At 48.0% G+C, this 15020-nt stretch overlaps 1 protein-coding gene across 1 annotated transcript; it reads left to right on the forward strand.

The window, feature by feature from the left end:
* The first annotated feature begins 1409 nt into the window (after positions 1-1409).
* On the forward strand, positions 1410-13581 carry LOC149350290 (uncharacterized). The gene is made up of 2 exons (XM_089579304.1): positions 1410-1690; positions 10321-13581. The coding sequence occupies exon 2, from the start codon at positions 10343-10345 to the stop codon at positions 10673-10675; it is 333 nt and encodes a 110-aa protein (XP_089435430.1). The 5' UTR covers positions 1410-1690; positions 10321-10342; the 3' UTR covers positions 10676-13581.
* Positions 13582-15020: the final 1439 nt, after the last annotated feature.

Below are 15020 nucleotides of genomic sequence, written 5' to 3' on the forward strand. Positions count from 1 at the left end.
TGACTCGTGATGCTCATGAGTACGCTGTACTCGTGGACTGATTGTATTGCACTCCACCATGCACCGTCTTTGCCAAAAGCATGGAGGAAGGAAAATTTTCCTTCCTCCGAGGCCAAAAGTAAGCAAGCAGCCGCAACCCCGCGACGGCGATGCTCGACCCTGTAAACAGACTGACGGAAGTCTCTACCCTCGCTCTCCTTCCTTGAATGATAAGAAGGATGAGCGCTTTTGTAGCGCTGATCCTTCTCTGTTATGAGCGAGAGCGCAGGCCTACGTCTGCCTTACGTCAGCCTGTTTACCGCGCTGTTTACGCACGCAACCGATGCACCCTAGCCGGAGCTACACTGTACCGGAGCTCGGCCGGAGCGGCGGGCATCGCCGGAGACCGCAACGCCGTCGCTCGACTGCAAGCTGTGGCTGCAAGTCCGCTCCTGCCGCGGCTGCTCCGTTACTTTTGACAAAGACGGTACCATAGAGAGAGCAGAATGCAGTTTTGAATAAAATTTTCTATTAGAATCAAATAAAACGTGCTGCTTTAAAAATTATTGGCTGTAAGATTATTTGACATGCAACTCTTTTTATCTTTTTTTTTTCCTTGGGTTTCACTTTCGATTTCTCTTTCAATGCGCAATCCTTGAGCGACAGATTTACTGTTGTGTTCCCCTGGGTGCGAGCTGCGCTTTTCTTAGTTCAGATGGTGGCATGCGACCGTAGCAGCTCTGCTTTGAAGACAATTATTGAGCACAAGTGCAGCCACATGAACATACATGCCATTCAGACGCGAACACCACGCTTCGAACCCAGCAGCTTATTTCTCCCATATCATCATTGTGCGTTTGCGATTTTATGCATACTTGTAAAAATAGGATCCCCACTCGGCCTTCGATATTAAGTCCGCCAGTTATTGTCTGCGAAGCCGATAAAACCTGCAAACTCCGTAATAAAAATCCTGATGGAAACAGTTCGACACGTTGAAAAAGCGAATAAAGCTCAAGCAAGATAGTTCTGAACGTTCCTTTCACAAAAACCTGCATAATAACGCACCGGACGTTTTCAATGACACACTGTCCCGTTCTTCCGCTACAAGCCCCGTGGCTGCCCGTACCCAGAAGAGATCTGCGTGTACGAGCCCATTCGTGCGCACTACTTCTCTAGCATTCATCCATGATGTAACCGTTATAAATCTCTACGAACCGAACAGCTTTCGTTTTTCCGCAGGGCACGGGAAGAGTGGGAGACATTATCGACGCATCGATGCTTAGTGACAGGGTGCCCTCGCGCTTTCGCAACGGTGCAGGGATCAACACCGCTTGGTTGCAAGGTGGCCCCTGGCTGCCGCATGTTACCACTACCGCGGGAACCCGCTGCACCCGGTGCCGGGGGCTCCCTCGAAAACCGGTTCTTGGTCACGGTTGCCAGCAGTGGCTGTCCCAGTTCTTAGGAGCGGCAGCGCGCGGCACGCGTGCGCGGCGGCGCTTTCTACAGACTCGGCCAGCAGCGGTCCGGAGCGGCCCACGGAGGGCACACCTGTAAGCTCGGAGTTGCGACGCGACGAAAAAGACACACGCGCCAGGCGCTGCCGGTTCACAGCATGACTTGACATAGCCGCAGTCCACTTGTCAAAGAGCGGCCAACCTCTGCACGCGGACCCTGCCAGGTTGGGAGTAACCTCGAATCACGCAACCGCCGCGTAAGTATCAGCAGAGCTGTTTCCACTATCGCGGTTGTGGATGTGCCGCGACTACTGTCGTTGGAACGCTAATCAGCTGCCACAGCGCTGCGACTTTGAATGTTCAGCTCATGAGACATTTGTATGTATGTGGAATTTGATTATTAATTGTTACCGATTTCTGACGGCTGAATGCTGATTAAAAATAAAATGGAAAGTTTAAGAATGCCCATTATCAACGAAGAACACCGCTGGAGACTCTACAAAAGCGGAGGAAATTCGCATGGTGGCGATGATTAAACTTCAGACTTGCCAGAGTGTTGTCCTCACTGGAGTAATCTGAGGCTCACACGACCAGAAAACTACACGCATGCATCTTCGTTTGAGCTCGCGAAATGAGACGCTCTGTGTCAAACGTTATGCGTGTAGTCTGTCAGAATCAGACTCAGTGTGAATGATCAAAAACATTAATTCAAGGAGAACTTCTTCGCTAAAATAAAACAATGTCGCTGCCGTACAGGAACACCTTTCATACGTCCTAAATTTTGCATAACGGGGGGCACGACGAAGTGCTCCGTGCGCTTGCTGGCATGATATAATTTTGCAAAAGTTCGCTTCTATTACCGCTTTCTAAGCTCTTCTTTTTATCTTCGTGCTGAAGCAAAAATGCCAAATTTTGTACGCTTTGTTGCCCTTTGTGCAGAATTAAAAAAAAATACCATTGATAAACCAAAACCAGAGAGGCCCCTTTCTCACGAACATGAAGCATAAAGTTAATGTGCCATGAACTGCCGCACGAGAAGCACCTAGAGACGTGCATATTTTTGTAAATGGAAATGGTGATATCAAAGCAAATTGTGCGCTTTCAGCCGAATTATGACCAGCTTTCTTCGCTTCCTTTTTTCCTCTCTCTTTTTTCTCTGTACGCTTTTTGAAACAGAGACCGAAAAATAGTTACGCCTAAATTTTTCATCAACTATAATTTATTATTCGTATTTAACTTCGTAAATATTCAGCTTCGCCTGTTCAGCGATTCCACATGTATACTTGGCGGCCCTAGTTGATAACTGAAGAAATACGATAAACTAATTGCTTACACCATCTCGTGCTTCGACAAGAAAGTTATAAGCTACAGAGCGGGATTTCATTCGGATTTAAAGAGTGTAAAATCTATATTCTGGGGTGGTGGAGCATGGTAAGAAGCCGTCAACGGGGTGTCGCCTTTCTTTCGCTATATATACATATATATATATATATATATATATATATATATATATATATATATATATATATATATATATATATATATATATATATATATATATATATATATATATATATATATATATATGCTGTCACAGCGCTTCGTTTGGGTTTCCTCTTTCTTCCCATAGCTTGCTTTCCATCTTGTCGACAGCTGTCTTGTCGCGCAATCTTCGAACGATTCTCTTAAAGTCGCCCGCAGACTCGTAGTAGTTAAAGATTACTTCGCGAACGTTCATGATTCAATGAACGTCCGCGAATATTAATGTTAAACTTCATTCTCTAGTGAAATTTCAGGTTTCCGCGCTGTTATACGTCCGGTTGACCGGTAATATCAAAATAATTGAGCAACATGAGGGTTGAATGCAAGAAAGCGACTTTCGTGCATTTTGCGTTTTCGCGTTACCATGCAGAACAAATTTAATATCGAAGACAGAAACGCAGTTAACGCAGATTTTTTTTTTGTATAACCATATACAGTAGGTAATGCAAAAAGTAGCAAAAATTATCTAAAAAGAGCTGCGTCAGCGGACGTTAAAGCAGGACGGGTGCATTTGAAAAAGCAACCATGCTGCACTCCTCTCCTGTGTTGCCCTTTTGTGAATGGTGAGGTACAGTTTAACGGCGGACACATTTCAATGTGTCCAGGCTTTCGTCCTTGCCGTAAAGGCACTGTGTGTACAAGAAGGCAACGTGCTTTTAACGATGCGAGTCGGCGCAGTTCTCAGCCGTGTACTTCGCGTCTCCTTCACGGGAGCTGTGCACGGCTGCACAGGAACAATAGACACCCCTGGCCGGCCTTTCCGGCTAGGGCTCCAACTGTTTTCTTTCTTTGCTTTTCATCTGTGATTCGGACACGGTGAAACTGCAGTTTTTACTTCCAACTCCCGTAACTTTATGCGTATACACTGTGTGCGCTGTGAGTCGGACGACGTGTGGACGTTCATCCATGAAGCGACCCTTGAACTGTGGACGCGTGCGCTGCAGAGGTTTGAAGGCGGAATGTGGAAGGGCTGCCCTGTTTCACGTGCCGCCTTGTGTGTTCCAGTCTGTTCAGCCCAAAGCCTTACAAGCACTAAAGGACAGTTGGTGACTTGCCCTGAGGAAGACTAGTCCCCGAAACTTATGCATTTCGGGGATTAGTCTTTGTCGGGGAAGGTCCCCTTGTGGAATCTTTATCACCGCCCACAAAGGCGCTAGTCCACGAAACGTGTGCAGCGATTGGTATTTGTCAGAGCAGGTCTTCGTCCACGTCATCGCAGTCACCTCTACCGTTGTTCATGTATGTATTGGTCATTGAGTTCCAACTTTTCTTCTTCGTCTACCCAGAACTGTCGTGCTTGCGAGTATACCTAAGAAATCGGACTTTTGCGTCTCCGCTGCGTCGAAGTGCGCGCGCCGGAGAACGCCTTGAAAGGTGCGGACACGCGAGAGTTCGCCGAGACACCCCTACCCGCGCGACGTCGCCGTCTGCTCCCACGCGACTCGCCGCTTTCCCGCCGTGAGTCAGCTGGCGGACGACACGCGCGTTCCTCTTCCCTCTCGCAGGGCAGGGCTCCGAAGGTTGAGGTCTCGCTCGGCTTCCGCTACTGCTTGGAATGGATGGAACTTACGTCACAGGACAACGCTGGCTGTTAACTCTGTACGCGCCCATACGGGCTACGGATGAGCAGCGAAGAACCAGCGATCGAATTCTCAAAAGATACGGGATAGGTGAAACATGATGCTGATGATAAAAGACCGAGGTTTGTCTCTTTTGACGAAGAAAGAAGAGCAAGCGATCCTCCCCCAAAAATTAAACCGGATCACTACAGCTCAAATTAAGCAGTTCGTAAATGATATACCATCACGTCGATGTGCATACCTTTGCTGGATAGGTTCCAAATCTGGTTTTGCCTGTCTGCGTGGTGCTGTCAGCTAGTGTTTTGAACAGAAACAGCAAGCGCTGTCTCCATACCGGTATCCGTCTACTAGCATGTGAGATATATCAGAGACATTTCGAAAATCACAAAGTTATGCATAAATAGAGAGCACCAGAGCCTGTTCGTGAATCGGTACGCCCGCTGCACCAACACCTCCTACATCTGTTGGCGCTGCTGGTGGGTGTACCTGTTGTATTCTCTGTGCAGCTGGGTTAGCAAGTAACGCAAAATTTTGTTTTTAAGGAAATAATTTTTTATTTTTGCCTCGACGAATATGTCTCGAAAACGCAGGCCTGTTGTACGAACCCTGAAGTGCGTGATGTGTTTTTCGATTCTGGACTATGGCTGTGTATTCAACCCCTCTAAAGGAAGACACACATGACGCGGCCCTATAGGCTGAACCAATCTGAACGATATGCGTTAAAATGTCTTTAAGTATGGCGTAGCCTTTGCACAACGCCGCTGTGTCGTTCGAAGAGTCGTTCGAAGAGTCGTTCGAAACAACTCTCGGCTTGGCGCTTTGCATATTCCAGAGGTATAGCAGCAGTTCGGTCTTAATGATAGCGTTAAACAAGCTGAGCTACGCCTAGACAGTGCAAAGCAACAGCCGAGTGGCCCCCGCCTTCGGACGCCCTGTTAGGCGACGGGGGACGTTGCGGTAGATACAGGTGCTGGCGCCTTTTTTGTGCCGCGTCTTTTTATTTTCTTCTAACTCCCACTCTTCGTGAGCTGCTCGGTTTTCAAAGCGCGCAACAGAGCATGACACGTGATTTTCTACTACTGCAAGAAAAGTACCCGAAGCTGGGGCGTTGAAAGCCATTGCGCAAAGGAAAAGCGAAAAACCGATTCGAGCAATGGTGCGATAGCGGAGAGTTCGTTGGTATACTAGTTACCTTGTCAAAACAGGTCGTGCTCTTGCTTTTCCGTCGGGCAAAACGTAATAAAAGCGAAATTTCGAAATCGGCGCGAAGGGTGGATATGTGGGCTCCCGCGGTGCACCCAGGAAGACGCTGGAAGTCTTGCGTGTGCGGCGTTGGAAGCCGTGGCACGTACGGTTCGCCCCGTTTTTCCGAGCGTTCGCAGTTCGATTGCACCACCGCTTCGAGGGGGCCGCTCTTTGGCCTTTGGCATTTTCATCGAGTGGCAGAGCGAAGGGGCGCGTCCACACGACGATGACACGCTCGCTTCCTCCACGAACGGAATCGTCGCCTCCGCCCACGGCGAGGTGCCGCGTTCGCCCGCCCGTACAAACAAGGCGAAGCCGTGGGCGTTTGTCTGCACGTATACGAAGGGAGCGGACTTGCTGCTCCGGCTCTGACGTAGTCACGTATCTCCAGTTAGCTTCAGCTACGGATGGGCTCTGCGCGCAGGAGGCACGGTCATGAAGCACGAGTCCAGTCAGTATACAGTCCGAGCAGCTTTCGTCGCGAACGACTGGCGCGTTTATAGCCTTTTGGAATACGACACCTGGCTGAACGGATGGATTTATTCGGACACTAAGCACACAGAGACAGAATATAGGGTGAGGCTAGTAAACAAGGTGTGGACTCTTAATATCGCGTTGCAGGAGAAGAAAACACCGCTATTTAGAATAAAGTGAAGTACCACTTTAACGAACCTCAGGAGACATTATCAAGGAATGTTCGCTTAAGTGAAAGTTCGCTGAAACGAAATGAGCTTGCAGGCACTAATTTTTATGAATCGAAGTAAATATATAGAACACTCGAATGGTTCCTAAAGACATTCAAAACTTTTTAAAGTACCAAGTACCCTATATATCGCGTACACGGCACTTTTGAAAAATTGTAGTAATTTTCTGCTGAACTTCTTCAATTTTCATTGCCAACTTCATAAGCTCGGAGGGTTTGTCTATTCTTTTGTGTACATCTTTAGACAGAAAGCCCACTGGGCGGCAAATGCTTTTCATTTCTAAGTACACATCCTATAGCGCCTCTCGCTGCACTTTCATCTAAAAAAGATCCTTCTATGGCTTCTTTCTGAAACCTGGAGAATTAAGGCAAGCGTTGTAGCCAGTACATTCTGCTGCTTGGTAAGCAAAGTAGATATGAAATACTAAACTTTGGAAGTTTGGAAGTTTCTCAAGCTGCGCCAGTTAGAATTACAGTATGCGAAGTTTCGCGGACGAATATTGTTGCATGTTTGCCGAAATGTTGCACTGTGACGCAGAACTACAGTTACATCACACTGAAATTCTTTAAACATTTACATTCTATCTGAAAACAGTGTAACGCACAGAAACGCAGTCGATGACGAGACACACGATGACGTTGTCCCGTCTTCGTCTTCGTTCTTGTGCGTTACGCTGTTTCCAGATGAAATGCTCGACCAACTAGCCCCGGTCACCCTTGCACTGAACACAATGGGGCTTTGGAATAGTGCCACAGACGCAGGTGTATAGTTCTCTGGCGTACTATATCTGATTGGATCAGTCCGAATGACTTTGAAACATTCTTGCTCGACGGTCGCAAACTGCACCTTGAAATCGGCTGATATGACGCTCATATTGATTTCGTAGCTTTTGCAAAGGTGTACGAATGCTGTGAAACTGACGATCGCGGGGTCTCAGCGGGGTGAACCATTGTGAGGGCAGTGCTTGAATGTGTAGCTTACCTGTACGCTGAAGAACGCACAAGCGGCCCGATCTGCGCGTACCGTACGCAATCACGTATTCACATGCATGATTTCTTTTCCTTTTTTTATATTTTCAAGTGTTCTATCTTCATGCATTTCCAAGGAGAAGACAATAACTCGACGTCGCGTTCTTCTGAGCAACATATCTGGTACAATGGGACTTGCTTGCCTCGTGTGTCGTCCCCTTTGTTTTGTGGTCGTCTTGCGATCGTGTCTCGCGCTTCCTTTTTTGTATTTTTTGCTTGCCTTGCTTTGAATCGCATGAATGGAACAAAAACAGAAAATTTTTTCTTCTTTGTTGTGAGGATTTGAGTGTTCTGCTGTTTTATTCGTGTGTTCAGTACAACCCTGCTTTACTCGCGGATAAACTAATCCGAACACATAATACGGTATGACTTGGTTTACCATGGCGAATTCAATGTTTCGATAACGGGATAAAGGAAAACACCAGCCCTTTTAATATGCTTAGCATGAAGGCTCCATTCAGGTCGCGGCTTTATTGATGTCATCTGCCTCGGCGTCTCACCTATGCGTGCATCGGATACAAATCTTGCTTGAATCTTGCGAGATGCACCCCCTGCGGCACCGTGACCAAGTTGCAACCGGCTCGTAACTTCTCAGCTCACTTCGTGCATTATTAATTCCAGGTTCAGCCGAGGTTGAGTGCATTATCTCTGCCACTCCTTGATTGTTTCAACATTATTGTGTTTAAACTGACATCATTATTACTGACTTATTATTTTTATACTTTATACAGATGGGAATATAGGAAAGAATGGCTCGACGGAAGAAACAATACACGGCGCACTGTTATAGTAAACGAGAGAGATACAATAAGCGTAATCTGAAAGGATGGCTGGCGAGCTAGTTGGTTTGGATGAAGCTGAACAGTGGACAAAGGAGAGAGGGGATAATACATGCCCTATGCATATTGAAGTGGTACCTTATTTGGTTCGTTTCACGGAAGCAATCGCGTCCCAGTGACAGTAGTGACGTCCAAGGGATGTGCCTGCGAAATGTGCGAAATACTGAAACGACATGCGGATATCGCCAGGAGCTGCGGAGAAACTCCCGCGGTCATCTCTCACACATCCTTTTGGCCGCACTTTCCGTATCCAAGGGAGCTAGACCCACAGGAAGTCGCTGAGGATTTTCATAGGCCTTAACAGGGACATATTAGTTATTGATCAAATAACAGTAAATTTTCCTGAGGATTTTTATTGGCGCACAAGGGAAAAAACTTGTTCGACCCACGTGAAAAATATTCTCAAAGCCTAATTTGTTTTTTGTGCGATTTAGTCGTGAAGAAATTACTACAGCTAATTACAATGATGTAGCTGCTTGGTCCAATACTGGCATTTTAACGGTTAAAATCTGCATAGCATCACACGCTGTCATAGCAAATATGTCTAACAACAAGCATATTCGAAGCACATATCAGGCTACAGAAACACTACAAACCAGAGGTCATGCAGCACTGACATATTGAGCATACATCCACAGAATGAAGAATGTCCACAAGCTTATATGCTCCAAATCTAAGACCCTCCTTTTTCAGCCAGTGGCCCTTGCACTTTAAGCAATATTATTTCATTCAATTCCGAATCTGCGATGACACAAACAAGAAACTAAAACTTAGTGGACCACGTTGCAGGTATCTTCTACTAGAAAAAAACATAAGCGTCCACTCCGCCGTCTTTGTCGCGGACATGATGCATACGTAATGAGACGTGATTCAAGTAGATGTTCGTAATATCAACCGAACTGGATATCCACCGGATAACGTTTCAGGACATCAAAACCAGGACTCGCCACTGACATCCCTCGCAAGTACTCAAATGTATTAGAATTGTGACGTTCCGTGCGTGAGCTACCAGGGCCCATATCTTCGGCGGAATCTTCTCTGTGCTCAACCGTCCTACTCCCTTGTCTCCCCTTAAACGGTCCGCGTTCGGCGGCGCCGCATGACGGAGCCCCCAGCGGCGGCAAAGCCACTGAAGGGGTACGGTCCGCGTTCGGCGGCGCCGCGTTGACGGAGCCCCCAGCGGCGGCAAGCCACTGAAGGGGTACAATGGTACAAAGGCGCCGGCAGGAGGGAAAGCCAGCCCAATTAGGCTGCCTGGCCGTACAAGGACACAGGAGAGGCTGACAACCCGACAAGAGAAGAAAGCTGCCGGCGGGAGACAAACGACATTCCAACGAGGGAGGTCGGGGGTGCCGCGGCGCCGCCGTGGAAAGGAGGAAGAAAGAAACAATCCAGCCTGGGAGACAGGAGATCGGGCGTGGCCGGCGGAGCAGATATAGCTGGCGAGTGCGGACGAAAGGCACGCTGGGGACGACATCGTTCACGAAAAGGGTCCTTCAGCGCCGAAGCCCGACGGCGCGCAGCTTCTGCCAGCAACCGACGGATCGCAACTCCGGAGCCCCTCCATCGCCCCCATGACGGCGTCGCCACGTAAGCTCGGACACCCCAGCCTCTGATGTACAATGTATAATTATTGATTACATCATTTTGTTTAAACTGAGCCATACGGTGTCTTCTTGCCTCTCCGTCCCGTGTGGACCTGCGCATTATGTGGGGTCGTCACAGAATATTTGGCTGTAATTCGGATATCCCTGGGCCCTGATGTTGTCAGTGGAGAGCATGTTCAATACCAGCACTGACACTTAACGAGCTGTTTCAGAAAACGGAGAACAAAAGCGAAACTATGCATAGCCAGCGCGTCACAGTGATCTGGAACTGCGGTAGTACTCCCGCCATTGCTCGCGTCTCCCCGGCAGTAAGTGCGCGTCTCACGAGTACGCTCGTTGCAGGAGGCGCGCGTCCGGCGACGCCATGTCCAGCTCGACGTACGCCTACTACCAGGAGGAGCCGCGGACTCCCAAGCGCTACTTCAACCTCGGCGTGCTCTCGTGCTGCCTGGGAGGCCTGCTGTTCAGCGCGGGCATCATCCTGGTGGTGCTCGGCTCGTCGCCGCAGGAGCCCGAGGCGCTGTGGATCGCCGGCATCGTGCTGCTGCTCGCCGGGGGACTGCTGTTCTTCCTGGGCATCGGCTCCGTCGGCCTCTACCTGGCGCGCGAGGACCGTCGAAAGCGGGAAGCCGCCCGCGCGCGCACGCGAAACTACACCTCAAGTCTGCGCTCCAGCGACATGGTGCTCGTCGAGTAGTGCGGCTTTGTGTGGGGGCCTTGCAGCTCACGGATGCGCAGCACGCTCTGGTCGGAGCTGCTGTTGTGCGGCTGGTAGTTGCCCACGCGATCCGGCTTTCGTGAAGCCATGCGTGTCCCAAGCTGAGGCTTAAGAGGCAAACTCAGAAGGCTATGACCCCAAGCTCCTGAACATCAGGAGACTGAAGAGCCAAGGAGTGATGACCAGGCAGGCGCGTGGGGCTCCGAAACCCGCTTAAAGATTGGAGTTGAGCCGGTGGGTTCACGGCGAGGAAGGGAAAACGGAGCAAGACACGTAAGAACAAGCGGACTACGCCGATGTTGATCCACTTTTTCTTACGTTCCCCTGGTAGTGCTCTTGTTCTAGCTTTTTCGATGCTGTTTTTGAAGGGCATGCTTTTCTGATAGCCGTCAGGAAGGCCAACACTGGTTATTTGAGCAGTGATGTGTGTACAGCCAGCATCTGCGTGTACTAGCGTCCTAGGTAGAATATAGTGTTTATGAGAAGAAGATAGTAAAAACTTACACGAAAGAAATTCAGTGACTCATCTTCGTTGTTACCAGTTTCTGTCAGAAAAAAAAAGAAAGAAAACCCTTGCAAGTCCTGGATTAAGTGGCTGAACGCTTGTAGGTATTTCTGTTCGTTTGCAGTCAGTCTGTGAAAAAGAAACAAGGCCAGTTAAAATAAATAAAAATCGTTTTTGTGCGTATCTAAAGCTAACGGTAGTGTCCACGAACAATATGCATAGTTTTCAATTCGCTTGCGAGAAAGGAATGCGAGGTGTTAGAGAGTGAACACTATGGCAAGCAGGACCTCTTATTTAGAACTTCTACGCCTTGTCTGGGGCGTGAAAAAGAGGAAGCTCTAGCTTCATTCGCGTTCGCTGTGTGTTCTTGTCGCAGGTAAGGAGAAGGTTTCGTTTCTTGCACACAAGGTGCGGCGAAAAGCTAGGCAGCTCGAGGACTGTAGCGGAAGCTGAATATCAAGTCACGCAACGCTGGCTTACATGTCAGGAGACACTGACAAGCGCAGGGGGAGGGAGGGGGGCGTATTTCGTAACGTCTTTTTTTCATGATTTATTTTTTTGAGGCAGGCGTGCATTAAGCAGCTGCGTTTGTGATCTGTTCGTCCTGCTGTCAAAATTGCGTCCACAGATTTTGCGCGTAACCGGCGTGCCCGAACTTAGGCATGTGTGATATTGTTGGTAAGTACATGAGATGAGCGAAAAAAAAAACCGATACACGAGCGATTTGAAAATCACAATACGAGTGATCCATTGGCAGCGGTGACAGGTGCACTAGTGCTGTCGCAGCAACGGATAGTCAGTCCACACCGCGCCAGTAGGGGTCAGCACCGCGCTAGCGGGGGAAACAGATCGTACGGCGTGTGCAGTCCGAGGATGGTGGCGCGTTGTATTAGAAGTGGTCACATAAAGCAGCGTAAAGTGCCCAAGACACACTGGTTCGGCGATGTGTCTCGTTTGAAGCATGCTTGCCATAGTTTTTGTTCAATGCTGTCAACTGTACACTGCAACTTTTGCTTCTTTGTCATTGATACGTGCCACCTGTGACCTCCAGTTCGATAGCTATAGCAACCAATGACATTTGCCGGCTCCAGTATGAGAGGCGGGGAAAGGGGCCCGAACGGATGAATCGGAAACTGAATCGGATAGAAATACGGGCCCAGGGCTCAGCTTCGCTGCCAGCGCACGATAGGCACGGTTGTCTCTAAACAGTAACTTAAATAATAACAGGGCAGATACAAAAGCGAATTTCGATGCAATAATAAATAGAAGAGTAAAACAACGCGCTTAGTCCGAGACCTTGCCGACGTTTTAGAGGTTAAACAATTCATAATTAGAGCCACTGCCTGAAAGAAACTTTCGCAGCTTCATGCACAGAAAGTCAGATCTGTGAGATGCTGTGACTCGATCGGTTATGCGCACGTGAGGAAATTCTCGCGACAAATGCATGACCTCATCGAAACTCCAACTGAACAGAGACAGCCAGCGAAAAGAAAGCAGTAAATGACAGCTTGCCCTTCTAATTTAATGTTCTATGCATTTATTGCGAGAGATTAGATGGAACACTGCCCTTCTCCTGTGTTTGCTCTTACACAAGTTACGTAAACGGAGCAATAAGAACTGTACTTGTCCTGTAGTAGTTCGGCGCGCTCATACGCTTGAAGACGTTGAAAATGTTCTCTCCGAGCTTCCGCCATTGTGATCTTCGTTACGTCATTGCTACAATGAACAATTACAAATGCACATCCTTGTATAATACCTGTAGAAGGCTGTATCATAGAGAGAGTGCATTTCACATTCGGATGCCCAAAAGGCCTCACATATGTACGAACAGGAAGGTCTCTGTGCCATAGTCATCCGAGTTACAACAACGAGCCGCCAGTACTGATAAGCCTGAATGCGTGTCTTTCATCTGCCTGTGTGTTTGTGTGTGCGGTCGGATGGATGCTGGAAAACGGGGGTTTCACAGCTTGAATCTGACGGGGAGAAACTGTTTCTGGCATTTTGGGCGCACGTGCGCTTCACTCTGTCTTGTTTTTTAACAGATTTTGCGTTAGCTGCAGCGGGCGCTGCCAATGTGTGCCGTGTTTGTGTTGTTTTAGTCATTGCTGTCAGCTGCTGAGAGAACTTTTAGTGGCATGACCGTTCGTAGGACGTTTGGCGCAGTGTTTTATTCGAATGTTGGTTGCTCAGTTCCGGTGTGCTAATTGAAGGTTGTGAAAGCGGACTTCGCTCGTAGAAGTGTGAAAAAAAAAAACGATGTTACAACGCTTTCGCGTCCTAAAGTCTATGCCAGCTATGCTAACATCCTACTGAGAATGTTCACGCTTTGCTGAAGTACACCCTTCGTCGCATGGTGTAAAATAAACGTTTGTTTGCTAAATGTGCCTGTTGATTTGTGTTTGTGTCTCAAAGCGTGGAAGCCTCGTCTAGAGCTTCGGATGTTCTTTAGCTGCATACCACGTCAACATCGGAGGATAAAACGTTTGAAATCTAATTTTGCAAGCGTGCGTGTTGCGTCAGTTTGTTGCTCCTTGCTGAGGACGAATGATGAAGGCTGAGGATGAAGTTTGGGAGCTGACTTAACATTTGACGCTTGCAGGTTTTTCACTCTATAGCCACTAAAGGAGATGACGTTCCTCATACCGATGTGGGCGACTTAGGTGCGTCACAAGGCCGCAGATTTGTGCGAGGTGGTGTGCAATTCCTAAAGTGTCAAAGACTTATCTGAATCTTGTGTACATAGTTTAAGCGATAACATTCCATCCTTACCCACCACCTAAAACGTAGATGACACGCCTATCATCTTGTTATGTATTTAACGAGCGCGCTATCTCGTTACACAACGTACAATACACAGGGCGTTTCCCATAACGTGAACCACAAACAAAAACTGATGCATGCTGCTATAATGCAAAGGAAGCGGCAACGCTTTTATGTGCTTAGTATAACCTCTAGTATCACTTTTAAACCTAAGCCAATTTAAATATTTGGTTAAAATTAATTGCGCAAGACTTAAATCGTTAGAGATAAAAGAAAATTTCGATTAGGAAGTGGCAATTCTAGAGCGTCAAAATAAACTAGAAGCTGAGAATTTTCGCAGTGCATTTTTCGTACTGACCATCTACGTGGCGCACCCAATTTCGCGAAGCCACGGTCGCTGTGCGCGCCAGAATCTTGATTTCCTCTGGAGTTTCGCGCGCTTCCTTCAGAAGCGGAAAAACCTTTCCATATAAACTTAAACCTCCATTAACGCCGCCTGCTTCTAGTTCCTTTTGGAACTCGGCGACTTGAAAATTTGTACTTTTTGCATGTGCGTAGCGGTTAAGTTCAAGACAATTTAGTAATTAACAACGGCAGTCGAGTGTTCGAGCGTCAGTTCAACCCCAACCCTCTCGACTTTGCGTGTTAGGTCTGGGGCACTCTCGAAGATGCTGCATATTCAGCAGTAGATGCAAGCTTAACAGCCACAGTCATGGGTGACACCGTAGTGAGCCGTGATTAAGGGTCCAACTAGCACTGAAAATTAGCAGCATCTTTGGTGGTCGCCTGGAATCCCCCCCTCCTCTCTCTCACCACGATCGCTCCTTATTGCAGCTTCTTCTCACACCTTTGGTGTCGGGCAGAAAAGGATGCTTTCTTCGTAAGCGGGCAGCGGGATGGTCTAAGCGCACTGTTCGCGCGGCTGCATTTTAGTAGCATGTCATGGCATGAAATTTTAAAGAAGTCATAACCTGAATTAAAAGAAGCCACGCCATATCTGAACGCACTAAATAATTACATCACCATTATCGTCGTTGTCACTATTCAGGCATTCGCCTT

This window comes from Amblyomma mixtum, chromosome 3 (genome assembly GCF_055824585.1).
Source record: "Amblyomma mixtum isolate Tamu chromosome 3, ASM5582458v1, whole genome shotgun sequence".
In the NCBI taxonomy this organism is placed as follows: Eukaryota; Metazoa; Arthropoda; class Arachnida; order Ixodida; family Ixodidae; genus Amblyomma; species Amblyomma mixtum.

What these genes read in the sequence shown, in the direction of transcription:
- LOC149350290 (XM_089579304.1), top strand. Translation starts at nt 10,343, where the DNA reads ATGTCCAGCTCGACGTACGCCTACTACCAGGAGGAGCCGCGGACTCCC.